The 25970-nt window shown below is 40.0% G+C and overlaps 1 protein-coding gene across 1 annotated transcript in view; it reads left to right on the top strand.

Annotated features, from left to right (window-relative positions):
- LOC307185772 (microtubule-associated protein 9-like) overlaps positions 1–25970 on the top strand; it is a 47199-nt gene that overhangs the window by 2238 nt on the left and 18991 nt on the right. The window contains exons 2-7 of the mRNA XM_079920282.1: positions 2–7772; positions 8635–9257; positions 11064–11196; positions 11938–12022; positions 13104–13421; positions 19478–19707. Coding sequence (XP_079776408.1) covers positions 11119–11196; positions 11938–12022; positions 13104–13421; positions 19478–19707 — 711 coding nt within the window. The 5' untranslated portion in view covers positions 2–7772; positions 8635–9257; positions 11064–11118. The remainder of the gene's footprint in view (position 1; positions 7773–8634; positions 9258–11063; positions 11197–11937; positions 12023–13103; positions 13422–19477; positions 19708–25970) is intronic.

The following is a 25970-nucleotide window of genomic DNA, read 5'->3' as shown; positions in this document are numbered from 1 at the left end:
GATATCTGCTCCTACCAGAAATTAGAAGTTAGAGACAGGAGAAGATCGTGTAAGAGTAGGACGCGGAGATCACCTTCCTCCCCACGGATACCTCAGAGATACATCTACACGTTGAACTGCTCCTATAGAACACCCACTGAACGCTGGCATAAGACCTCAGACCTCCCAAAAGGCAACGAACTCCCCCAGGTACCTGGGTAGGGCAAAAGAAAAAAGAAAAAACAGAGACAAAAGAATAGGGGTGGGACCTGCACCAGTCGGAGGGAGCTGTGAAGGAGGAAAGGTTTCCACACGCTAGAAGCCCCTTCGAGGGCAGAGACTGCAGGTGGTGGAGGGGGGAAGCTTCAGAGCCCTGGAGGAGAGCACAGCAACAGGGGTGCGGAGGGCAAAACGGAGAGATTCCCACACAGAGGATAGGTGCCGACCAGCACTCGCCAGCCCGATAGGCTTGTCTGCTCACCCGCCAGGACTGGCGTGGGCTAGTAGCTGAGGCTTGGGCTTCGGAGCTTACACCCCAGGGAGAGCACTGGGGTTGGTGGCGTGAACACAGCCTGAAGGGGTTAGTGCGCCAAGGCTAGCCGGGAGGGAGTCCGGGAAAAGTCTGCAGCAGCCGAAGAGACAAGAGGCTTATCCTTGCCTCTTTGTTTCCTGGTGCGCTACAAGAGGGGATTAAGAGCACCGCTTAGAGGAGCTCCAGAGACGGGCGCAAGCCGCGACTATCAGCGCGGACCCCAGAGACGGGCATTAGACGCTAAAGCTTCTGCTGCAGCCACCAAGAAGCCCGTGTGCGAGCACAGGTCACTATCCCCACCTCCCCTCCCGGGAGCTTCTGCAGCCCGCCACTGCCAGGGTCCCGTGATCCAGGGACAATTTCCCCTGGAGAATGCACGACGCGTCTCCGGCTGGTGCAACATCACGCCGGCCTCTGTCGCCGCAGGCTCACCCCGCATCCGTACCCCTCTGTCCCTGCAGCTTGAGTGAGCCAGATCCCCCGAATCAGCGGCTCCATTAACCCCGTCCAGTCTGAGTGAAGAACAGATGCCCTCAGGCGATCTACACGCAGGGGCCAAATCCAAAGCTGAGCCCTGGGGGCTGTGTGAATAAAGAAGAGAAAGGGAAATTTCTCGCAGCAGCCTCAGAAGCAGCAGATTAAAGCTCCACAATCAACTTGATGTACCCTGCATCTGTGGAATACCTGAATAGACAACGAATCATTCCAAATTGAGGAGGTGGACTTTGGGAGCAAGATAGATTATTTTTTTCCCTTTTCCTCTTTTTGTGAGTGTGTATGTATATGCTTCTGTGTGAGATTTTGTCTGTATAGCTTTGCTTTCACCATCTGTCCTAGGTGCAAAGTAACGTGAGGAAACCGTTGTAATGTAGCATTGCCAGTGGAATTTTAGCCTTATTCAAAGAGACCGAAGAGTTTCCAAAGCCGATTCAACCCAATGTGTGAAGATTCTGAGACGTAGCATGCGTCAGACTCCCCCATGGCCTTCGGAGAGCAGCTTGTAGGATGCACATTTTACACATCCTTCACTGTCGGCGATGCTACCGTGCTCACTGAGGTGAGTGCAGGTTTCAAGTGCCTCTTGTTAATATGCCTGGTTGTGCCCTTAAGGGTGCCCGGCGCACTTGACTTCCATTAGATCATCCACCTAAGGAGAGGGCTCGGCACGTAGAATTCCCTGCAGTCCCCAGGAAGCAAGCCCTACTCTCTGTGTAAGAGAGACAGGTCTCCCCAGGTAACACTAAAGACTCAGCCTTTCAAATGATTCCACCAGTGGTCACCGTTCCCAATGAAAGCTGCCCTCAGCAAAACTCTGAGCAACGCCAGGGCTCCACAGAGAGTGGCAATTTCTCCTTCTGTAACATTACCTTTTTCTCACCCACCAGGAAGCAAGGCCCCTCCCATGGCATTGCAAACAGGCTTTCTGCCTCAGGAAGAAAAGTCCTTCTCCTTGGCAGCTGGAATGCTTTTTCCCGTCATTCTCAGTTAAATTCCACAGGGAGGAGGGTGTTCAGCTTAAGCTATAAAACCAGCAGCGACCAAAGCCCTATACCTGAAGCTCTCCTTGCTTGAGGCCAAGCACAAAGTCCCTCTCCACTGAGGTCGTTGTCTTCTCAACCGTCCTCCTTCTGGCTAGGAAATCTCACATATATTTTACCAGTTGGATACCAGCCTTTCATGCAAACTAAAGGAATTTGCCTCTACTCACCCTAGGAAAGTAAACTGAGCGCTTCTTGTCTTTCGGCTGAAGGCGAAGTGTATTTCAGAGCTCTGCAACTTTTCACCCACCCACCCAGCTTCCTCTGGTGGGGACTCCATGACAGAGACAGTACACCGTGAGCGAAATCCTGTTCGTCTCCATGTGACAGGACAACAATGTTTACTGCTCCAGAAACGGGCCTTTTTACATAGAGGAAACACTGTCTAGCCAACTCAGGCTTGCACCTCCTACCTGAAGGCAGCTATAAACTAACGAGAGGAGACCGTTGTAGTGCCGGCTTGCCGGGCGAATAGTAGCCTGTGTTATTGTGACTGAGGAGTCTCACATGCCGAATCAATACAGTGTGTGAAATTTCTAAAAGCGAGCACACCTCCGAATCACCCATGACCTAAGGAGAGCAGCTCGCAGGATACAAATTTCACAGTGCGGTTGCTTCTACCGGGTACACGGAGATGAGTGCAGTTTTCAAGTGGCTCTTCACATCTTGCTTGGACTGTCGAGTTAACAGAGCTCCCCAGGTACTTGACTTCCACATGGTCATCCCCCAAAGGACAGAGTGCTGCTCCCTAGACTTTCTCTGCAATAGAGTGTATGCAAGCTGGAATTGTAGCCTTATTCCAAAGTGACCCAAGAGTTTCAAAAGCCAAATCGATACAATGTGTGAAATTCCTGAAATCTCGCTTGCATCAGACTCACCCTTGGCCTCCGGAGTGCAGTTCGTAGGATACTCATTTCACAGTCTTCACTCTAGACGCTTCTACCTTTTACGCTGAGACAGTGCTGCTTCTTATCTTGCCTCGTTGTCCCTTTAACAGTGCTCCCCTTGCACTTGATCCTCCACCTAAGGCGATGGCTCTGCCCCTAGACTTTCCCTGAAGTATCCAGTAAGCAAGTCCTACTCTCCGTGTACGAGAGACAGGTCTAACCAGGCAACATTAAACTTGGCCCTTGCAAATGCTTCCACCAAACGGTCAACGTTCACAATGAAATCTACCCTCGGCAAAACTCCTCTGAGCATCACCAGGATTCCACGAACAGTGTGAATTTCTCCTTTTGTAATATTATCTTTTTCTCAGCCATCTGGAAGAGAAGGCCCTTCATATAGCGTTGAAGAAAGAGTTTCTGCTTCAGAAAGGAAGGTACTTCTTTGTGGCAGGTTGAAGGTTTTTCCCTACCATTCTCAGTTAAATACCACCGGGAGGAGCGTCTTCAGGTTAGGCCCTAGAAGCAGCAGCGACCAAAGCCCTATGCCTGCAGCTTTCCTAGCGTGATCCAAGCACGATAGTCCATCTCCACAGAGGTTGGTGTCTTCTCAACCATCCTTATTTTGGCTTGAAAACGCACATGTATTTTACCAGTAGGACACCAGCCTTTCAAAAAAAGTAAAATGCATTTGCCTGTAGTTACCCTCGGAAACTAAGCTGAGTGCTTTTTGTCATTCAGCTGACATGAAGGGTATTGCAGAACTCTACAACCATTCTCACACACTGTTCCCTCTGTGGATGACTCTTTGACAGAGACAGCACACAGTGCCCGTATTTCCCTTCTTCTCAATTTGAAAAGACAAAAATGTTTTCTGGTTGGAATACAGATCTTTTAAGGCAGTGGAAACGCTTTCTAGCCAACTCACCCTTGCCCCTCTTACAGATACAAACTAACGTGAGGAAACCGTCATTGTGTAGGCCTGCCAGAGGGGTTGTAGCCTTATTTGGAAGTGAGCGAAGAGTTTCAAAAGGTGAATGAATACAATGTGTGAAGTTTCTGAGATCTAGCGTGCATCAGACTCACCCGTGGCCTTTGGAGAACAGCTCATAGGATACACATTTCACACAGCCTTCACTCTAGACGATTCTATCGTGTATGCTGAGATGAATGCATTTTTAAAGTGCTTCTTCTTAATTTGCCCGGTTGTCCCTTTAACAGGGCTCCCCATGCACTTGAATTTCTTTTGATCATCCACCTAAGGAGAGGTATCTGCACCTAGTCTTTCCCTGCAGTACCCAGTAAGCAAGCCCTTCTCTCTGTGTAAGAGAGACAGGTCTAACCAAGTAACACTAAGGATTCGGCCTTTCAAATACTTCCACTAAACTGTCAACTTTCGCAATGAAAGCTGCCGTTGGTAAAACTCCCCTGGGCACTGCTTGGTCTCCATGCACACTGCGATTTTTTCCTTCTGTAACATTACCTTTTTCTCACCCACCTGGAACACAAGGCCCTTCACATAGCATTGCAGAAAGGCTTTCTGCTTCAGAAAGGAAGCTACTTCTCTTTGGCTGGTTGTACACTTTTGCCTCTCATTCTCAGTTAAATACCACAGGGAGGAGGGTGTTCAGTTTAGGCCATAGAAGCAGCAGATGCATGTCTTACACCTACAGCTCTTCTCTCGTTATCCAAGTGCGAAAGTGCGTCTCCACAGAGGTTAGTGTCTTCTCAGCCATCCTCTTTGTGGCTAGGTATACTCACATATGTTTTACCAGTAGGACATCAGTCTTTCATACAAACTTAAAGGCATTTGCCTCTCGTCACACTAGGAAACTAAGCTGAGCCCTTCTCGTCATTCGGCTGAAGACGAAGAGTATTTCAGAACTCTGCAACCATTTTCACACCCTGCTTCCTCTGGTGGTGACTCTTTGACAGAGACAGTACACCATTAATGAAATTCCTTTCGTCTCAGTTTGAGAGGACAAAAATATTTACTGGTCGGAATACGGGCCTTTTAATAGTGGAAATGCTTTCTAGCCAACTCAGGCTTGCATCTCTTACCTGAAGGCAGCTATAAACTAAGCTGAGGAAACTGTTGTAGTGCAGGCTGTCAGACGAATAGTAGCCTGTTTCCGGTGTGACCGAAGAGTTTCACGTGGTGAATCAATACAATGTGTGAAATTTCAGGTATCTATCATGCATCCGACTACCCGTGGCTCGCAGGATACAGATTTCACACAGTGGTTGCTTGTACCAGCTACCCTAAGACGAGTGCATTTTTCAAGTGACTCCTCTTATCTTGCTTGGCTGTCCCTTTAACAGGGCTCCGCATGCACTTGACTTCCATTTGATCATCCACCTAAGGAAAGGTCTCTGCACCTAGACTTTCTCTGCTATAGACAGTAAGTAAGCCCTACTCTCCGTGGAAGAGAGACAGGTCTAACCTGGTAACCCAAAGCCTCTTCCTACGAATTGTTTTCACAAACGGTTTCACTTGCCATTTCATACCACCCTTGGCAGTGCTCAGCTGAACATCACCAGACCTCTAACTGCACTGGGTATTCCATCCTTCCTAATATTACTCTTCACTGAAACGTCCGTGCCTGGCCTTGGTACACGTGGGTGTGAAGAAAGGCCTTGTACATAGGGGAGGAATCTGTTTCTGCTAGGAGGGGTGAAAACTTGTGTCTTAACCATTCTTGGTCAAACACCTTATGGAGAAGCATTTCAACTGTGGCCCATATAAGTCTCGAAAAGACCAGTCCTTCCCCAATGCTTTCATCTCTTGGTCACTGGCCTAAGGTCGGTCTCCCAGTCTTTGGTATGTTCTCCCGTTCCTCCTAGTAGCTTGCAAAACTCCATATGTTTTACCCAGTAGGATGCAAGCCTTGCAACAGTCTTAAAGGCATTCATTTCTAGTCACCCTAGGAAATTAACCTAAGTCTGTCTCTTCATTTAGCTGGAGATGCAAGAATATTGCTGAGTTCAGGAACAATTCACGAAGTCCTACTTCCTTTGGGAATGATTTGTTTTGTTTTGTTTTTTTACAGAAAAAGTACATCATGCCTGAAATTCCTTTCCTCTCGCTTTCAGAAGACACATAGGATTACTGCACAGAACACAAGCCTGTTTAGGCAGTGGAAGTGCTTTCTCTCCAAGTCACCTTTGCACCTCTTAGCTGAATGCAGTTGTAAACTAACATGGGGGAAAAAATCGCCCTGTAGGTACTTGTTTGAATTACAGCTTCTGAGTTCGAATTATGAGGAATCATGCTTCTCCTGCTGTATTCATGTATGTCTGCTTAACAGCCCCAAAATACATACTGCTATATTTGACTAAAGATGGCCAGTGTAGTTCGTCATGTTTGTCTTTCTTCAAGATTCTGATATTCACCTTCTATAAGCTTCTTGCTGTTCTTCTCCCACAAATCGGCCCTGGTATTGATTGGTAAGTGCACTTGAATCTGGACTCTTTCTCCTATCCTCTGCCAACACAGGCATTCAATGTTTAATGCAAATATAATCTTTATCAATTGACACCCAGAGGGATTTGCTTTTGTAGCATACTTCTCAAGATGTTAGACACGTGCTGTATGTTTTCAACCAGCGCTGCCTGTGAGTACAAGATCAGTTTTCTCTAACTGCCCGTCAGAAGACTTAACAATTTGCCTGTTCTTGTGAAGGCAGGGAAATTTTGAAGAAGAGTCACTTTTCATTTGCTTCTTGATCTGGAAGTGGAGCTTCTCACTCCCCTCCTTGCCCCTCAGATAGAACAGTGTTAGCCTCCATATTCATAGACCATTTCCTCTGCTTAAAATCCCTCCTTATCTCCTAAATTCATTAATCAACTTGAATTCACTTTCTCTGGGAAAACTCTTTAGAACCTCCAGGAAGAATTTTTCTCTCTTCAGAGCTTCTTACTTTGTATTCCTATAGAGAAATTCTCACAGTGTACAGTCATTATGTGTTTACCCAGCCTTCCAGCTCTCTCTAGTCTACGGGATCCCCAGGCAGGGACGTAGTCTGCTTTACCCTTGGAACTCACCAAATCTGACCCAAAATGTTATGGGTATACTTACTTATTGAATGAATGAATGAAGGCAAAGTTTGGAAATGAAAAGAGTAGTAAACTCAAAAAAGTTTGCTAGGCAAATACTTCTGTGGTCAAATACATATTAGAAAAGTGAAACATAGAGAAAATATTACATAAGCTACTGAAATTTTGTGTGTTGGAGTGTTTTCATTTTCTTGAGTATCCATGAGCTTTTATAGGAATGTTTCAAAAATTATTTTTCAGCTTTAAATGCTATTTGTTTATTCTTGATTTCATTCATTCATTCAACAGTTATTTATTGCAAACTATACATCAGAAAACATCATGCTATTAATTCAGGTTTATATAATGTTGTTATTAACATTATTATACTGAAGCTACCTGAAAATATTTATAAAATGCATAATATTCTGCTGCTTAACATAATAGTGGAAAGACATTGTGCCTTAGGGCTTGTGAGAAATTAACTAGTTCAGGTTAACTGTCTTATTTACTATAGCTACGTATGGCATAGCTTTTATATCCTGTATTAATTATTTTGAATTAAGTTAAAAATAAAATCTAGTGGGTTCTGTAAAAAAAGATAGACTCTTTCCTTAAAGCTCTTTTTATTAATATCTTTTTGAATTTTATTTTCTTAAGCCGTATCTAAGTGAAAACTATATTAGCCAAATGGATGAAAAAATGAACAGAGCATTTTGAATGAATATAACTATTTCAACATAAGCAAATTAGTACTTCACATATAAGGAAAATGTGGACATTGTCCTTTCCTTGTGGACACAGGTACTATGATGGAATCATATTTGTTGGTTAATAACTTATATGGGTCAGAAAGTTAACAGTATGTGGTGAATGAAAAATCTTTGATGCAGACATCCAAAAATGTTTGAAAACATCAAAGTTAAGCAAATGTTGATCAAACTGAGTTTTTCAAACAAGGACAAGTTGCGCATAAACTGAATGTAGTATTTAAAAAATTGCACTGCACATAGTTAAAAGCATAGGCTGTTTTTTTACACTAAATTTCGTATTTCTTGTTATGCACATTTGGTTTTTCAACACATTGATTTATTAAACTTATATCTCAATGTGATTTGTTTATAAATAATTGTTGAACAAGTGAAAATAAATTTCAGAGTCGGGAAAAATACTAGGAACAAGTTTAATTACTTGTCAGTGAATAATAACTGCATTCAGACAATTTAGGATCGAGCTTCTTTTAAATTAAAAAAAAGTAGAAATCCTTGTTATTTTAAAGTCTTTAAAGAAAAGTATTTGTTTAAGGATTACCTATCCTAATTAAGTGGTGTTGATTTTGGTTACCTTATCAGCACACAGTCCTCTGCCTATTAGATCATTTTGTGGACTGGTTTGATTTTAGCCAGATTATCCACTGAGTACATATACAAAGCGGAGAACTTTACATTAAAGAAACATTTGGAATGGGTTTTCAGCTGTGTCGACAAGGGATGACTTCTATCCAGGCCCTTTGTGGCTGAGTTGCACAAAGAGAGTATCTAACATTGACAGAATGCAATCCCAGGCACTCTTCCAAGTATTCCATCTGCATGATTTCATTCAGTACTGACAGCAACGCTATTAAGGTGGCTATTAATATTATTATCTTTATTTATTTATTTTACAGAAGAGGAAACTGGGGTGTACAGACGTTAACTTGCACGATGTCACACGGACAGAGGGAGGTGCACCAGGATTCAAACGCGCAGTTTGACTCCTGAGCCTGCAAACGTCTCTGTCTTGCTATTCTGTCCCATCTGTCAGTGCACTAGTCCGTTAGTACACTACTACGATTCACAGAACTTCATGTCTGTAACAACTGTGGCAAAACGAACGATGGATGTGCTTTGTGCGGCTGAAGATCCTAACTCCACTGACAAGCGCCAGCTCTCAGCTCGCAGGTGGGAGCTGGACAGGTCCTGTCTCCTAGGTAATGACTGAAGCACAGGCGGCCTATAAAGCACCCTTCTCCCCAGACCCACAGGGCTGATGTCATTTCCTTCGTCTGGGCGGTCGCACCAGTGACACGGCGGGCTGTAGGGCGGTGTTAGGTACCCGAGAGACCTGCGGCGCGGTATGTCACTTCCTCCCGGAGACGCTGTTTCCTAGCAACCGCTTCCCACCTGCGTTCTTAGTACCGCCTCCTCGCTCGCTGCAGAGTTGGTCTCAGAGAGCAGCCAGGCGCAGGCCCAGGAGAGGGGCCAACAGCTGGTTCCTCCGGTCGCGAGGAGACATCCGCAGAAATGCAGAGTGAGTACAGACCGCGGGACTTGGGGGTTGTGGAGAATCGGGGTGGAGGCGGCGCTCGGCTGTGCACCGACGGGTGCTTGGTCGGCGACACGGGGCAGAGCGGGCAGGGACAGGGGGCCATCTGGCCGGGCCAGAGCAGTCCCCCGCCCCGCGCTGCTGAGGGCGGCGGGGAGGGTGAGCAGCCTCTGCCTGGAACACTGGAAACGTCCACAGGACCATTTAACAGAGATTTTAATGCAGTCCATCGCAGAAGCTTCCTTTTTTTTTTTTTTTTTTTCCTCGGTACGCGGACCTCTCACTGTTGTGGCCTCTCCCGTTGCGGAGCACAGGCTCCGGACGCGCAGGCTCAGCGGCCATGGCTCACGGGCCCAGCTGCTCCGCGGCATGTGGGATCTTTCCGGACCGGGGCACGAACCCGTGTCCCCTGCATCGGCAGGCGGACTCTCAACCACTGCGCTACCAGGGAAGCCCTTTTTGTTTTATCTAATAGTATTTCAACACTTGTGAGAGGGAAGAGTGGCTGGAAAAATATCACTATTTACGATCTTTTTCTTTCCCAGCACTGTATGTAAACTTTTTTTAAAAAATGGTGATGTTCTTAGTTATGTACACTAATTCCCCTACCTATGAACCTTCAAGTTGCGAACTTTAAAAGATTCGAACCTGCGTTCTCACGTCCAATCACGTACGTTAGTTCACGTGTATGGTGTACACTGTCACGTGTGTGCGTCCTCTACAAGTGGTTGTACTTTTGTGTACTTTACTGTACAGTACTGTATAGGGCACAGTAGTTCAGTATCTTTATTTCAAGCCCAGGATGCCCGGAAGCAAGAGGGTAGATAGAATTGAATGCAGCCAGGAAGCAGAACATGTGCCATCAACGTCAGGCATGAGTGAAATTGCAGCTTGCCCTCCGTCTCCTATTGCTGACAATCCTTCAACTCTGCCATCTCCCACCACCTCTCCCTCCTCCAGTCAGTAACTCTTCTTGCCTGTTCACCTGATGCCGGCGCCTATATGCTAGTTGTTGTACTGTACTACTGTTGGGTACCTAGGCTAAATTTGTTGGACTTACGAACAAATTGGATTTACAAACACAATCTCGGAATGGAACTCATTGGTATGTAGGGGACTTCTGTACTTCAGGGGTCCCCAACCCCAGGCCGCAGACCCCTGTTAGGAACCAGGAACCGGACCGCACAGCAGTGGGTGAACGGCGGGCGAGTGAGCGAAGCTTCATCTGCCGCCCCCCGTCGCTCCCCATCGCTTGCATTACCGCCCGAACAATTCCCCCCACCCACCATCTGTGGAAAAATTGTCTTCCACGAAACTGGTCCCTGGTGCCAAAAAGGTTGGGGAACGTTGCTGTGCTTTATGCTGACAGTCGTCTTCTTGGTAGCCTTTTAAATAAGTATGGCTGTTTTGTAGGCTATATTATACTTTTTGAATGGAAGAGAGGTGAAAAAGTTTCTATTTTAATTGGCAACAACCTATTGCACTCATTATTTAAATGAGTGCAATAATTGTAAAACTTATTTAGGATAATAAAATAATTGTAGAAATATTTTTGGATAACTTCAGTTTGAATTTTATTTTTCTGAAAACAAGTTTGATAGTAGAATTTGCTTTTTCTTTACAAAAACTCTGTTTATTACTCTGCTACTTAAAAGTGAAGATATAGCTCAATGTTCATATGATGCTTTTCTGGTTTTTGTTTGGCTTTGGGGGCAGGGAGGGAGTACTAAGTGTAGTAATGGAAATTTTCAAGCATGCAAAAAAGTCTGATTTGTTTTTTATATATTTCAGCCACCATCAGAGGTTGAATTATCCCTATCATTTGTTAGCCATTTTATAAAATTAGATGATGTCTGATGAAGTTTTTAACACAACTTTGGCATATACAAAGAGTCCAAAAGTCACCAAAAGAACTACTTTCCAGGTAAAGTATTTTTATTTTGAATAATTTTAAAAGGTAAACACTGTATTGGGAATATTGGACTTGAAAGTGCTTCTATTCAATACAACAGTCCTATGTAAAGCTGGAGTAAATCTATGTTTCTTTTGAAATTTTTCAGATGATTGTATTTGGGCTCCAGTATTACCAACTCTTCTTTGTGGCTTTAAGACTACCAAACTAAACTCAATACTAGGTTCTTAGTATATTAAAAGTTAAATTAGCTTTTAAAAGTTGAATAGCAGTTTCTAATTGCCATTTTCATATAAAAAATGTTCCCCCCCCCCCCGGTGTAACATTATAACATTTAGGCTTTCTCTGTCCAGTCACTACAATTTTGAACTCAGCCTCTAAATTTGCAGTATTGATTACATCTGTTAACAGCAATACGCTGAAACAAAAGATCATAAAGAATACCAGTTTCTTCCATAATGCCAATTTATAATGAACCCTAAGTTGAGTCCTTCGATTCATTTGCTTGGTGTTGTCTGTCTTCTTTAATTTAACCCAAAGGTCCATGAGGAAAGGAATTGTCTGTGATGTTCTGCATTGAGTCTTAAGGGTTGGGTGCATGGCATAAGGTAGGCTTTCAGTGAATATCTGTTAAATGAATGAAACCTAAGTTTTAAGGCAGTTACTAATCAAGCATTATTTGTTTAAAGAATTAATTCAATATATGAGACCTCCACATTTGGGTAGAAATTGATTTCAGTTATCTCATTTCAGGATGAACTAATAAAAGCAATTACAGCTCGCTCAGCCAGACAAAGAAGTTCTGAATACTCAGATGACTTTGACAGTGATGAGATTGGTATGTGAGAACATGGGAAAGTAAACCACTTCTCTTATTTTTGCTTCTTTAGTTAGGTTTAGCCCAACCCTGAAAAAAAAATCACTATGTTAAAATAATACCTATGAATTCACAGGTTTTAGATCTCCAACTTTTTAATGAATAAAAAGCCACTCTTAATTTTAAAGAAGTTGTATGATTGTCCTTGGTTTTTTTCTGAATGTATGTATGAAAATAAAATTTAACTGACAGCAGATTTGCTTGTTTGTGGTAAACCATATTGGAGATAACAAGTTCATCTTTAAGGTCAACCCTATGAGGTAATAACTAGGGCCCATAGAACTAAACTTTGTGCACGTTAGGATCACTTTTATAATGCTTTTTATAAATCAAGGGTTTTTTGGCTATGAAAGGGAATCAGTTTAAAAAACCCAATATATCAGTATTGTATGGTTAATTTGGTTTCTTTTGATTATGTAAAATATTAATATTTTACATTTCAGGATAAACATACAAAATTCTAAACTTGAAATTCAGTGTTTTATACTTTCAGTGAATAACTCTCAATGTTCTCTGTAAAAGTAATCAGAACAATAGTTAAATCATTGCTTTATAGTTCGGTTAAGCATTCTTTATTATTCTTCTCATAGTAAAATCTAATACTGTGGTATGGATGGAATTGCATTTCCAAAATTTTTATGAAAAAACATTATTAGCAAATTCTTCCATTTACAAATATTGTTGGTTTTATGAAGTTTTTGATAAACAAAAGAAAAGCTTTACAGTCCAAAATCTAATTTAAATGTCCCTGGCTGATTATTACTTTGAAGAAATTTTGAAGGAGTTTTCTCAGAGCAAGCACAGTGCTTGGCTTGACAAACTATTCATACTCGATAAGTATGTTTTGAATAAATTAATGAAACTGAAATTTTTATTTTACTAATGCCAATAAAACCTGCCAAAGTTCGCTGTTTTTTAGGGCTGCAAATCTATTCACAGTTGTAAATTCATTTCCAGTCTTTAAGGTAATCTTTTTGATTGATGTAATCTTTAAAACTTTAAAATACACTATTGAAAATATTTTTTCTCTTCTGTTTTTCAGTTTCCTTAGGTGATTTTTCTGACACCTCAGTAGATGAAAATTCAGTTAAGAAAAAGATTAATGATTTTCATACATCAGATGATGAAGAAAAGAATTCTCCGAAACTGTCTTTTTTGAAAACCAAGAAATCAATCAATGATGTGAGGAAAGATGAGCAAGTAGTCTCTATCAAAAATGATGAGATGGCACCTGATGGTGGTAAAGGCATGATTGTAAATCCCTTATCTGAATCTCAAAATAAACAACAAGAAGTTGAAAAAGAGAAAATTAAAATGGAAACGAAACCTAGAATTCTTCTAATCAAAAGCGCATCTTCAGGTAATTTGTTAGGTTACTGTAATTGCATTTCTTGAAAATTTACTTTAAGATAATCACAAAATACTTTTATATGGTAGCTAATAGATTTTTTAAATTATTTATTTATTTATTTATTATTTATATTTGGCTGCGTTGGGTCTTCGTTGCCGCTCACAGGCTTTCTCTAGTTGTGGAGAGCAGGGGCTACTCTTCGTTGCAGTGCACAGGCTTCTCATTGAAGTGGCTTCTCTTGTTGTGGAGCATGGGCTCTAGGCGTGCGGGCTTCAGTAGTTGTGCTGCATGGGTTCAGTAGCTGTGGTTCACGGGCTTTAGAGCACAGGCTCAGTAGTTGTGGTGCATGGGCTTAGTTGCTCCGTGGCATGTGGGATCTTCCCAGACCAGGGATTGAACCCGTGTCCCCCACATTGGCAGGCGGATTCTTAACCACTGCATATGGTGGCTAGTAGATATTTAAGAAAAAAAAATCAGACTTAACCTTTCAATTTTACAGATATAAATAAAAATAATAGAACTGTAGAGAAAAACCATAGTTCTGATGTCCAGTTGTACGTTCAGTTTTATATCTCTGCTAGTGCCTGATAGCTGGCCAAAGTACCTTCAGTTATCCACAGCTGTGGCTCCAAAGCTCCTGGGTCCAACCGTGCTTAGGCCTGTGAGCTCCAATTTTGTTTTTAGCAGTGGAACTACAATGGAATCCTTTCTAATCCATTTCACACTCCAGACATCAGGGTTATAGCAGCATTGGGGCTAGTCCTTAAAACAATAATCATTTCCATACAGCCATTTGCCAGAATATTTGTTTGGCATTTGTATATTTGAAGGGGGTGGTGGGGGCAGGTGTTGTTGCTGTCATTGTTTAAGCCTCCAGATTTTCCTTAAGAAAAGAGAATCTCCATTTGGTTTCTCTGTTCCTCAGGAAAACCCACTAAAACTCAATTTTCTGTGGGGATGTTCCTGGTGTGATTACAGTAGTTTCTTCACAGTTCTACTGAGCTCTGTGCATAGTGCAGCAGAGATGGAGTGAAGCAGGCACCAACTGCTGTGACATCCCTTGGGCTGTCACGCAGAAACAAGGGCATAGAAGTTTAAGGATTTGGAGTCTTCCAGTCTTTTTATGTTCTATAGAAAAAATAGTAGTTGATGCTAACCTTCACAAAAACCTCTTTCCTTCATATCATCATTAAATATGGTACTGGTAAGTATTTCATACTTTACATAATAGCACTGGTAACCTTAGGCAAAGCTATATTTCAGACACTCCTTTTTCCACCCCCACAATTCCATCCACTTTCAAATGAGGAGAAGATAAAGCAAGCAGGGATACTAGGGGAAAAACTACTGCAAGTTAATTATGTGTGACCTCAGCCGTAGGGTAAGCCTCACTGTCTTCATGAGGAGGGGGAGGAAACCTGCTCTCCTTTCCTACAGAATTGTTTTAAGAATCTACTGAAGTATGTCTCAAACTATAAACTTCTACAAAAGTGTAAGCACAAGGCCTAATGAAACACAATTAACTTGCTAAAATGTACCTTCCCAGTGTACTGAGTAAAATCAAAAATGGAGAGAAGGGAAATGTAATCAAAGAGTGAATAATCCATTACATCACCATTTCCCAAAGTATGTTCCACAGTTTGTTCATTGGTATTGAGGGGAAAACACAGAGTTATAGGAATTTTAAACCAATTTCTTTATGAACTTCTTGGAACTGTTAATAAAGACATATGCACGGTAAATCTTCAAGAAAGAATATGCAGTGTTTCCTAGTCTTAGTTGAGTTTAAAAACCTATTTTTATGGATTACGTTTATCCTATTTGTCCTGATTCTAAAAAGCTTTTCATTAGGTTAATAAGAAAATGTGAGCATGTTATAGAAGCTAAAAATTAGTCTGATATAGATAGAAGTACATAATTAGAACTTTATGGTAGATAATCAGCAATAATCCACCCATTTAATATCTTTTTTAAAACCTGTGACAAATTAAAATAACTAGAGAAATACTGTATTTTGACCACAAGATAGCTCAGGATTCTAAATGTGCAATACTGTATTTTTAAACAATCATTAACCATTTGCAATTCAGTATATGTAGGATAAAAAAATTACCAAAACAAGTAATCATTTACATTTGATTGTAAAATAAAACATTTTGATAATGTATAGATGTATTTTTTTTTTCTTTCTGAAAACTTGATGATGCTTCTGGAAGTGGAATTTTGGTATAAAATATATTAAAATCATTATTCCTAGGTTATTCAAGTTGAAGAAAAAACTTGAGGCTGCTGGTTAGTGCCTGGCATGTAGAATTCGTTAAGTATTTGAATGTTTAAATGAATAATTCATTCATTAAAGAAGGAAAGTGGTTAATGAGCTTAGCTTTATTCTTCTCTAAATTTTTAGACTTTTTTTTCTTATAGAGTTTAGAACTTAATATTTTTAATGTGGTGAGATATTGCTGAGTATCACTTAATGCTTTCTAAAAATATTAGAACCTGAAAGTTTCCTTTGTTCTTGCTTGTCTGCTGTAACTAGTACAATAATCAAACTCTTTCACTTTTATCAGGTAGTGGTCACATTGGTAGTGATTGTAGAAAGTAATTTTTACAGGTTATGCTGTTTTTATTTTAACTTTAAAGCAGGAGAACCTTGACTACATTAGCATTGGAGTCTGGGTGCTCCTGCTTTAATCCCACAAACTAGAGTTTATGACTATGGGCACATGAGCTCTTTGTTCCTCATTTTATTTACCTGTAAAAGGGAGACAATATTTGAACCACCACTAGGGGGTTGAGGCAATTAAGTTAAATTCATGTATTTGAAGTGCTTAGAGCAATCTTGGCATAAATTAAGTACTCTATAAATGCTTTTACTATTCATTTTATTATTCAGCATTTGTTCATAAGCAGATCATCTTATTTATCCCACATATTTATTGTGGGTACGATATGTTTCACTGTTACAAGCACTGTGATAGTAGCTATCACTGTGGCATTACAAAGACTTAGTACCAATCCTTCAATACTGTCTTAGGCCGTTCGGGCTGCTGTAACTGAATACCACAGACTGGGTAGATTATCACCAACAGAAACCTATTTCTTACAGTTCTGGAGGCTGGAAGTCTGAAATCACAGAGCTCACATGGTTGGATAGGGCCCTCTTCCGGGTTGCAGGCTTCTCATTGTATCTTTATGTGGTGCAAAGGGCAAAGGAACTTTGTAGAGCATTATTTTAAGGGCATTAATCCCATTCATGAAGATTTTACCCTCATGACTTAATCACCTTCCAAAGACCTCACCTCCTAATACGTCACTTTTGGGGTTAAGATTTCAACATAAGAATTGGGTGGAGACACAAACATTCAGACCATAGCAAAGACTTTACAATTTGGTGGGAAGGTGTATAAAAGGTATAGTAAGAACACAGGAAAGTGGGCATCTAAATTTACCTGAGGGCATCAGGGAAGGCTTCCTAGAGGAGCTGGTGTCAATAGCTATAACTGACAAATAATAATACCTGTAGTCAGGACTCTCAGATGCAAATGACCCAATTCAAACATCAGTGGAAAGAGTTTATCCCTGTGTTGAGCATGGATGTCAGAAGTCCTTGCTTTAGGTGTGATTAAGTGTAGAGAATCGGTATTTCTATATCATCAGGATTCTCTCTTTTTACTTTTGTCCTCCCTCCCTGACCCTCTCATTCTCTTCTCCTGCACTGTCACTGCCCCATTAATTCCATCCCTTGGTCCATTTTTCTGTCATTTGGTTTCTTTGTCTCAGACAGCCCTTCACTTGGCAGCAGAGAATGCCACTAGTGGTCTCTAAATCACATCCTTCCAGCTCCATGGCCTTAAAGGCATATCCACCAACTCCAAGTAGAAAAATCCTGACCTCCTGACTGCCTGCTGTGGTCAGGGGAAATGAAGTTTCTGTGATAAGCTGCACAGGAAGGAGAGGGCTACATCACATGCCCATCATTCTCACTGAGGTATGGAGGAGATATTTATTAACCCACAGAATCACATGGATAGAAAGGAGGAGAGGCTACCCAAAAAGAAAACAGGAGTGGTGGACAAACCAGAACAGGAAATGTCTATACAATCATTGATATTCATTGAGCACTTCCCATGTGTCAGGCACTGTGTTGTGTGCTTTGTATGTATTATCTTACTCAAGTCCCATGAGAACTTTAGCAAATCTTAGCTAATTCTACCTATAGGAAAACTGGAGTGTGTGACAGTTATCTGATTCGTGTAAGTTTACAATGCTAATAAGTGTCAGAACAAGATTCAAATATGAAATATCTGAAATAGGCAACCCCATACAGAGAGTGTGTAGAATGGTGGTTATGAGGGGCTGGAGGGAGAGAGAAATGAGAGTTGCTAGTCAACAGATGTGAAGTTTCAGTTATGCAAGATGAATAAGTTTTAGAGCTCTGCCTTTTGGCATTGTGCCTTTAGTTAATAATACTGTAATATGCACTTGAAAATTTGTTAAGAGGGTGGATCTCCTATTAAGTGTTATTACCACAATAAAAAAAATGACTCAAAACCAGGCATTATACAATATTCTGCTTAAACTGAGGTTCCAAAGACAGGCAAGCATTTTTCAGGAGGAGAAACAGGAAGTGGACATCCTAGGCAGAGGGAGAGCTTGGGTGGCAAGCTCTGGTGGCAGGAGGCATGTGGCACAGCTGCAGAAGGACAGTGAGCCCAGCATTTCAGGACAGATTACTAAGTGGGTGTGTCAGTGATGAGGCAGCACAGGTAGCCAGAGACAAAACCATGAAACATTTTATATTGTTCAGAGGCAATGAGCTTTTTATTCTGTAAGACTGGCTGATGGGGAGCCATTGAAAAATTTTGTGGAGAGGAGTGATGTGATCTGATTTGTGTTTTATAAATATCACTGAGGCAGTAATCTAGGCAAGAGTGGATGAGGAACTGAGAGTGGGGTTGTAGAAAGTGGGATAAATGAGAGAGAAATTTAGCAAGTAGAATGGATAGGGTATTGTGATTCTTTGGATTTTGAGGGAGGAATCTAAGATGACTCTTGGATTTTGGATTGGACATTTGACCAGAGTTTAGGACATACCTAAAATTGGTAATGAAACATTTATAGTGGTTCCAATTACCTATGGTTGTAGAATCTTCTAGCAGGATTTATAACTCGACTTATAGATAAAAAGGATAAAGGTATTAATTAGTTCAGTTTTGAAGTTTCATCAGAAGAATACATTGGTAGAACAATGGAGAGATGGATATGTATAACAGGTAAAATTTAGGGAAAAGTTCATGGAAAATGTTTCTTATCATGTTTTGAGGGCTGGAAGTATACCAGCATTAGATTATTGTTTTAAACTTAGAAGTGATGAAATAGTAACTGAGAAATTTTAATAACTGCTGGAGAGGTTTTATGGACTCAGAGAACAGCAGCTCACAAGTTATCCAGTTGTCTGTTCCTCCTTCCAGGGATATTTGGTTCTTCTACTCCCTGTACTGACATCATCTTTATACATGTAACAGCACTTACCTTTGTCTTATAATTTTGTTTGTTTAGAATCGTCTCCTTTCCCAACCTCTAAAATCCTTGGACAGGGCCATTGCCAGTGTCTTGATTCTGAGGTCCATTAATGTGAGTGATGTGTATGGGGCCTGGCAGCAGATACTCAATAAAGGTTTTGATGGATGAACTGCCTCATTTTATAAAGCCTGAAACTGAAGCAGTTTGGTTTTGTTTGTTAAAAAAAAATTTTTTTTAATACTATGAGAGTTGATGAGTTTACTCACAAAAGTGAAGTATACTAGTTACTTCCAGGATGGCAGCCATTAAAAAAAATTATTTGATTATGAACTATCACCTACTTGTACTTTCTGGAGTTCTGTGTAGAGAAGGGTGTGGGCTTCTTCTAGACTCTCCAGGATAGAAAGCCAAGGTGCTTGGGCACAGGAGGGAAGTGTGGTGACACCTGCGGTGTAGGAGAAGCCATAGTCATTTTAAAAATGTATTTTTTAGTGTATTAAATTTTATTTAATGCATTAAAACATTGTATTTTTCTGCAGAAAATAACAGCAGCCTTGAAGCAGACAACCACTTTAAGCCTTCACCTCGGCCAAGGAGCATGCTGAAAAAGCACAGCCACAGGGAGGAGAAAGACAGGCTAGGAGAAGACAAAGACACTGCCCTCCATGAAGAATTAGAGGCATATTCTGCACCTTCATTCCTCCCAAGGCTGAATGGCAGACAACCAGAAGCTGAGAAAAATGCATTCTCTGAAAACCTTGACCCTGAGGTTAGCGCTACTGCTAAACTGTGTTTCTAATTCAGGTTTTTGCATCTGATTATGAGAAAAAGAATACTTGTGTGTGAGCGTGCATGTGTGTATGTGTTACATGATTCCTTCAGCAATTGATAAGGAAATAATTTTAAGTTTTTAAAAATATATTTTATTGGATCTAAAACTCAATCGTAAGATACAGCAAAAATACAGCATTATTTTATGTACTGCTAAGAAAGAAGAAAACTGCTAAACTGTAACATACGATGCATCCAATTTCAGAGAAAGTAAAATGTGAAAAAAACTTGCCTTTTTGAATCTATGCAACACTTTAATTGCAAGAGTTTTTATTTACATATCTTTGAATTGTATAATTTATGGCCAATGTCATTTTATTCATTTGGTTTTAATCACTCAACAAATGTATACTGAATGTTCACGGCACAGTCCTGTATTTTTTGGGATATACCAGAAGGGATGTAGATGTGATCCTTCAGGACTTCATCAGGAGTTTACTGTGTATTGTTATTAGGGAAGAACACTTGGCCGCCTGTCTTTACATTTCACTATGGTTAGAGAAGTTCCACCTCACATTTCAGAAGGGATAAGTATGGGAAGAACATTCCTACTCCACAATCTGCTTGAGCAGATCAGAGAAAAGGAACTAAACAGTACTGGCTAAGCTTCTTTCTTCTTCTCCTGACTCCTCTGTGTTACTGATGTGAGAAAGATCTGCTCCCTGGGAGGTGGTACAAAGGCAGACAGAGGAAGTCCTTTGTATCACAACTAAACAGAAGAATCTCTCCAATTCAGGTCAGAAGCATGAGCACAGTAGGCTCTGATTCCACTCTTATCCTGCAGGTTAGCTTTACCAGAAAAGCTGGCAATTTGATATAAGTCTGCCTGACTTCAATGTGCTATGTCCTAATTTGTTCTGAAAGTCAGGTGAAGAGAGGGTGTTATCAAAACCAAACAATTATTTTATGTTTAATAAAATCATCTGGTCAAGTGGATATTGTGTTAGTTCACTGTAGCTGCTGTAACAAATTGCCACAAACTAGATGACTTAAAACAACAGAAGTTCTCTCAGTTCTGGAGGTCAGAAATCCAATATCAGGGTGTGAACAGGGCTATGTTCCCTCTGAAGGCTCTAGGGAAGAATCCTTCTTTGCTTCTTCCAGTTTCTGGTGGTTGTCAGAAATCTTTGGTGGTCCTTGGCTTGTAGCTGCGTCACTCCAGTCCTTGCCTCCATCAACCCATGGTCTTCTTCCCTGGGTCTCTGTGTCTTCCCTCACTTTTGTCTAAAACAAGACACCAGTCATTGATTTAGGGTCTGCCCTACTCCAGTAGATTCTCATCTTAACTAATTCCATCTGCAAACACCTTATTTTCAAATAAGATCACATTCGGAGATTTGGGGTAGACATGAATTTTGAGGGAACACTATTCAAACTGGTAGTGATACCTAACTTTAATTGCTCTTTGTGATGTATTCTATATCCCTTGATTAAAGAAAAAAGTATTCCTAAACTTTTTAAAGTAACATATATTATGACAGAAAATTTAATTGGAAAATATCTACCCATAATCCCATCACCTAATGACAACTATATTCATTATTCTTACTCCACTTTTGGGCTGTTTTTCTATACTTGTTTTTATAATATTTGTCATCTTAACATTCACAATGTTTTGTATCATGCTTTTTGGTTTAATCTCTTAACATTAGGTCATGACGTGTTTCCATGTTGCTGGGTGATCTTGAGACTATGTTCACCTTAATGACTATAACATAACCCATATTGTAGAGCTATTATCTTTGTTGGGTATTTTAGATACTTCTGTTTTTAATAGTCTGAATTTTCCTTATTCCTCATTATAAAATTTTCCTGACCATGCTCTGAATCTTCTTTAAGCCCACATTTTCAGGGATTTCCCATTTATTTTTTGTCCAACCCTTCTCTCTCCTATGTCTATAATCTTTGGCTCCGGAAGAGTCTATTTTCATCCACATTCAACTATGCTGAAGCCTCTTTAACTTTGTATAAGCTTTCACATGACACTGCACTTCTCTCTCTATTGCCTTACCTTCCTGCAAATGTCACAGCTGGGTATCGAAAGGGTGACATTTTCTTTCTCGATACAACCTCACTTCCCACCTTTCATTTGTGTGTGCGTGTGTATGATGATATATATCTATGTTTATATGTTAAATTAACTCATTATTCCTGGGATAAAATCTAGTCCATCATAGTACACTATTTTTGTGTGGGATTTGATTTTTTAATATTTTGTTAAGACTTCTACATCAATATTTATGGAAGTTGACTATAATTTTTTCCTTATAATGTTGTTATCAGGTGTGAGTATCCTATGAATTGGGGAATGTCTCTTCCTCATTTATTTTCTAAAAGTTTGTTTGGTATGAAACCAAAAGTTTAGTATCATTTTCCCCTTAATTGAGAGAATTCACCAGCGAAATTATCTGGGCCTAGAATTTTCTTTGTGGAGAGGTCTTTGACACTAAGTTTGATTTTTTTTGGGGGGGGGATAAATATTTGGTATCCAGATTTTCTCATCAGTTTGGTAATTTATGTCTATTTAGAAATTTATCCACTTTATCTGAGATGTTGAATTTATAAAGTTGGTTGTGATATTCCCTTATCCTTTTGATGACAGTAAAATTATCATGACATTCCATCTTTCATTTCTAATATGTAGTTTGTGTTTTCTGTCTCTCTTGTTAAATTTTGATAGGCATTGCTCAGTTCTGTTAAAACTTTAACTCTGTTAAAAGAACCAGTGTTGGCTTTGTTAGCTTTCTCTGTTGTTTGTTTCCAATTTCATTGATTTTCACTCTTTATTATTTCTTTCTTTTATTTTCTTTGGGTTTAATTTGCTTACCTTTAAGTTAGAAAATGTGTCCATCCATTTTAAGCTTTTCATCCTTTCTATCAAAACCTTTGAAAACTATAAATTTTCCTCTAATGCACTGATTAGCAGCACTCAATTTTTTTTTTTAACATCTTTATTGGGGTGTAATTGCTTTACAATGGTGTGTTAGTTTCTGCTTTACAACAAAGTGAATCAGTTATACATATACATATGTTCCCATATCTCTTCCCTCTTGCGTCTCCCTCCCTCCCACCCTCCCTATCCCACCCCTCCAGGCTGTCACAAAGCGCCAAGCCAATCTCCCTGTGCCATGCGGCTGCTTCCAACTAGCTATCTACCTTACTACATTTGTTAGTGTGTATATGTCCATGACTCTCTCTCGCCCTGTCACAGCTCACCCTTCCCCCTCCCCATAACCTCAAGTCCGTTCTCTAGGAGGTCTGCGTCTTTATTCCTGCCTTACCCCTAGGTTCTTCATGACATTTTTTTCCTTAAATTCCATATATATGTGTTAGCATACGGTATTTGTCTTTTTCTTTCTGACTTACTTCACTCTGTATGACAGACTCTAGGTCTATCCACCTCATTACAAATAGCTCAATTTCGTTTCTTTTTATGGCTGAGTAATATTCCATTGTATATATGTGCCACATCTTCTTTATCCATTCATCCGATGATGGGCACTTAGGTTGTTTCCATCTCCGGGCTATTGTAAATAGAGAGCAGCACTCAATTTTTTTGATGCCATTTATTTTCATTATCATTCCTTTAAATACATTTTCTAATTTTCCTTGTGATCTCTTTTTTGGCCAAATGGTTATTTTATGGTGAATGATTTTATTTCCACATATTAGATCTTCTCTAGATATATTCTTGCATAAATTTATAATTTAATTTTATTATGATCAAAGAATATATTTTATATGAATTCACATTTTTTTTAATTGTTGGGCTTTTTTTTATGGCCCAGACTAAGTGTGTCTTGTGAAAGGTTTCATTTGTATTAACAAAGAATGTGTGTTCTGCAGGTGTTAGATATAACGTTCTGTAATTTCAGTTTGGTCAAGATGGTTGGTAGTGTCATTCAGATCTTCTCCTTTCTTACTGAATTTTTGTCTAGTTGATTTGCCATGTACTAAGTAGAGTGTGTTAAAATCTCCAATTATGTTTGTGAATTTCTCTGTACTTCCTTTTTGTTCTGTCAGCATTCCATGACTCTGTAATTAAACACATACACATTCATCATTATTAGTTCTTGACCCTATTTAGCCCTATGAAATTTTTGTATCTCTGGTAATGCTTCATATCTTGCAGTTTGTTTTGCCTGACATTTCAACATTTCAGTATTTGCATGGTATAACTTTTTCCATAATTTTCCTTTCAAACAATCTTTTTCTTTAAATGACTCTTGTAATAGCAGTTTGGTATTACTTTTTTATCAAGTCCGACAATCTGCTTTTTAATTGCGATCTACTTCTGAATCCATTATTCCATTTATGATTGTTTAGTCCATATACTTTTTTTAATAAATTTATTTATTTTATTTTTGGCTGCATTGGGTCTTCATTGCTTGCACGGGCTTTCTCTAGTTATGGCAAGCAGGGGGCTACCCTTTGTTGTGGTGTGCGGGCTTCTCATCATGATGGCTTCTCTTGTTGTGGAGCACGGGCTCTAGGTGCACAGGCTTCAGTAGTTGTGGCTCTCGGGCTCAGCAATTGTGGCTCACGGGCTCTAGAGCACAGGCTCAGTAGTTGTGGCTCACAGGCTTAGTTGCTCCATGGCATGTGGGATCTTCCCAGACCTGGGCTTGAACCCGTGTCCCCTGCATTGGCAGGTGGATTCTTAACCAATGCGCCACCAGGGAAATCCAGTCCATATACATTTAATGTAAGTACACTTAGGGCCAGTTTGTTGCTGTTTTTTTTCTATTTATTTTATCTATTTTTTTAAAATTGAAGTTGTTCCTCTATAACTTCTTTCTTGCCTTTTTATTCAGAGTTAATCACGTAGGTTTTAGTTTTCCATTAGTTTTCTCTGTTGCCTTTTGACTATACCTATTTGCGTTATATTTTTAGTAGTTGTCTTATGGATTACAAAATGCATCTATAAATGATCACAATACAGTTGACACTGTATTGTTTCACATTTAAAATAGAAACCTTGTAACAGTATAGTTCCATATACTCCCTCATCCATCATGCTGTTGATGTCATGTATATTATACCTACATATGATATAATTTCCACAACACAGAGTTATAACGTTTCTTTAAAGAGCCTTTTAAACTTTTTTTCTTAGACTTTTTTTTTTTTTTTTTTTGTGGTACGCGGGCCTCTCACTGTTGTGGCCTCTCCCGTTGCGGAGCACAGGCTCCGGACGCGCAGGCTCAAGTCGCCATGTTTCACGGGCCCAACTGCTCCGTGGCATGTGGAATCTTCCCGGACCGGGGCATGAACCCGTGTCCCCTGCATCGGCAGGCAGACTCTCAACCACTGCACCACCAGGGAAGCCCTGTCTTAGACTTTTAAAGAACTAAAAGAAGAAAAGAATAAACATTTATAGTTTTCTTAGATACATATACCATTTCTAGGGATCTTCATTTCTTCCTATAGATCCAGATTACCTTCTAGTGTTATTTCCCTTCAATCTTAAGAACTTATTTTTGCATTTCTTGGTTTGCCAGTGATCGATTCTCTCAGTCTTTTCTTATGTAAAACATATTCACTTTATCTTCATTTTTGAAGGATGGCTTAGTTGAATATACACTTCTTGGCTGACAGTTTCCTTCTCCTATCCCCAGCTCTTTATAGGTTTCCATTGTTCCTGGCCTCTATTATTTCTGTTACGAAATCAGCAAAAATTTATTTTGCTATCCTCATTATACAATGTTTTGTTTTTTTCTGGCAGCTTTCAGAATTATTTTCAAGGTTTAGTCTTTTTTCTTTGAATTACCACAATTTGACTATGAGGTACTTAGGTGTGGTTTTCTTTATATTTATCCTGCTTGGGTTTTGTCAAGATTTCAGGATTTGTAAACTGATATTTTCCATGCAGATGGGAAGTTAAAATTTTTTTCTGTTTTATTTTCCTCCCTCTTGTTTGTAATTACATGCGCATTGAAATTTTTGATATGTCTCACTGATCTCTAAATTTCTTTCATGTTTCTTTAATCTTTTTTCCCTTTGTTTTTTTAGATTAAGTTGTATTGTTCTGTCTTCAAGTTCACTGCCTTTTTCTACCATTCCTGATGTGCTGTTAAGTCTATCAGTGATTTTTTTTTTTTAATTTTAGTAGTGTTCAACTCTAGAATTTCGATTGGTATTTTTTGTATTTTCTGTATCTAATAATAAGGTACCCTATCTATTCAGCCACTATGTATATAT

Source organism: Stenella coeruleoalba (genome assembly GCF_951394435.1).
Source record: "Stenella coeruleoalba genome assembly, chromosome: 4".
Classification (NCBI taxonomy): Eukaryota; Metazoa; Chordata; class Mammalia; order Artiodactyla; family Delphinidae; genus Stenella; species Stenella coeruleoalba.
The sequence above is the reverse complement of the archived record's forward strand: the minus strand, read 5'-3'. Positions and strand labels throughout refer to the sequence as shown.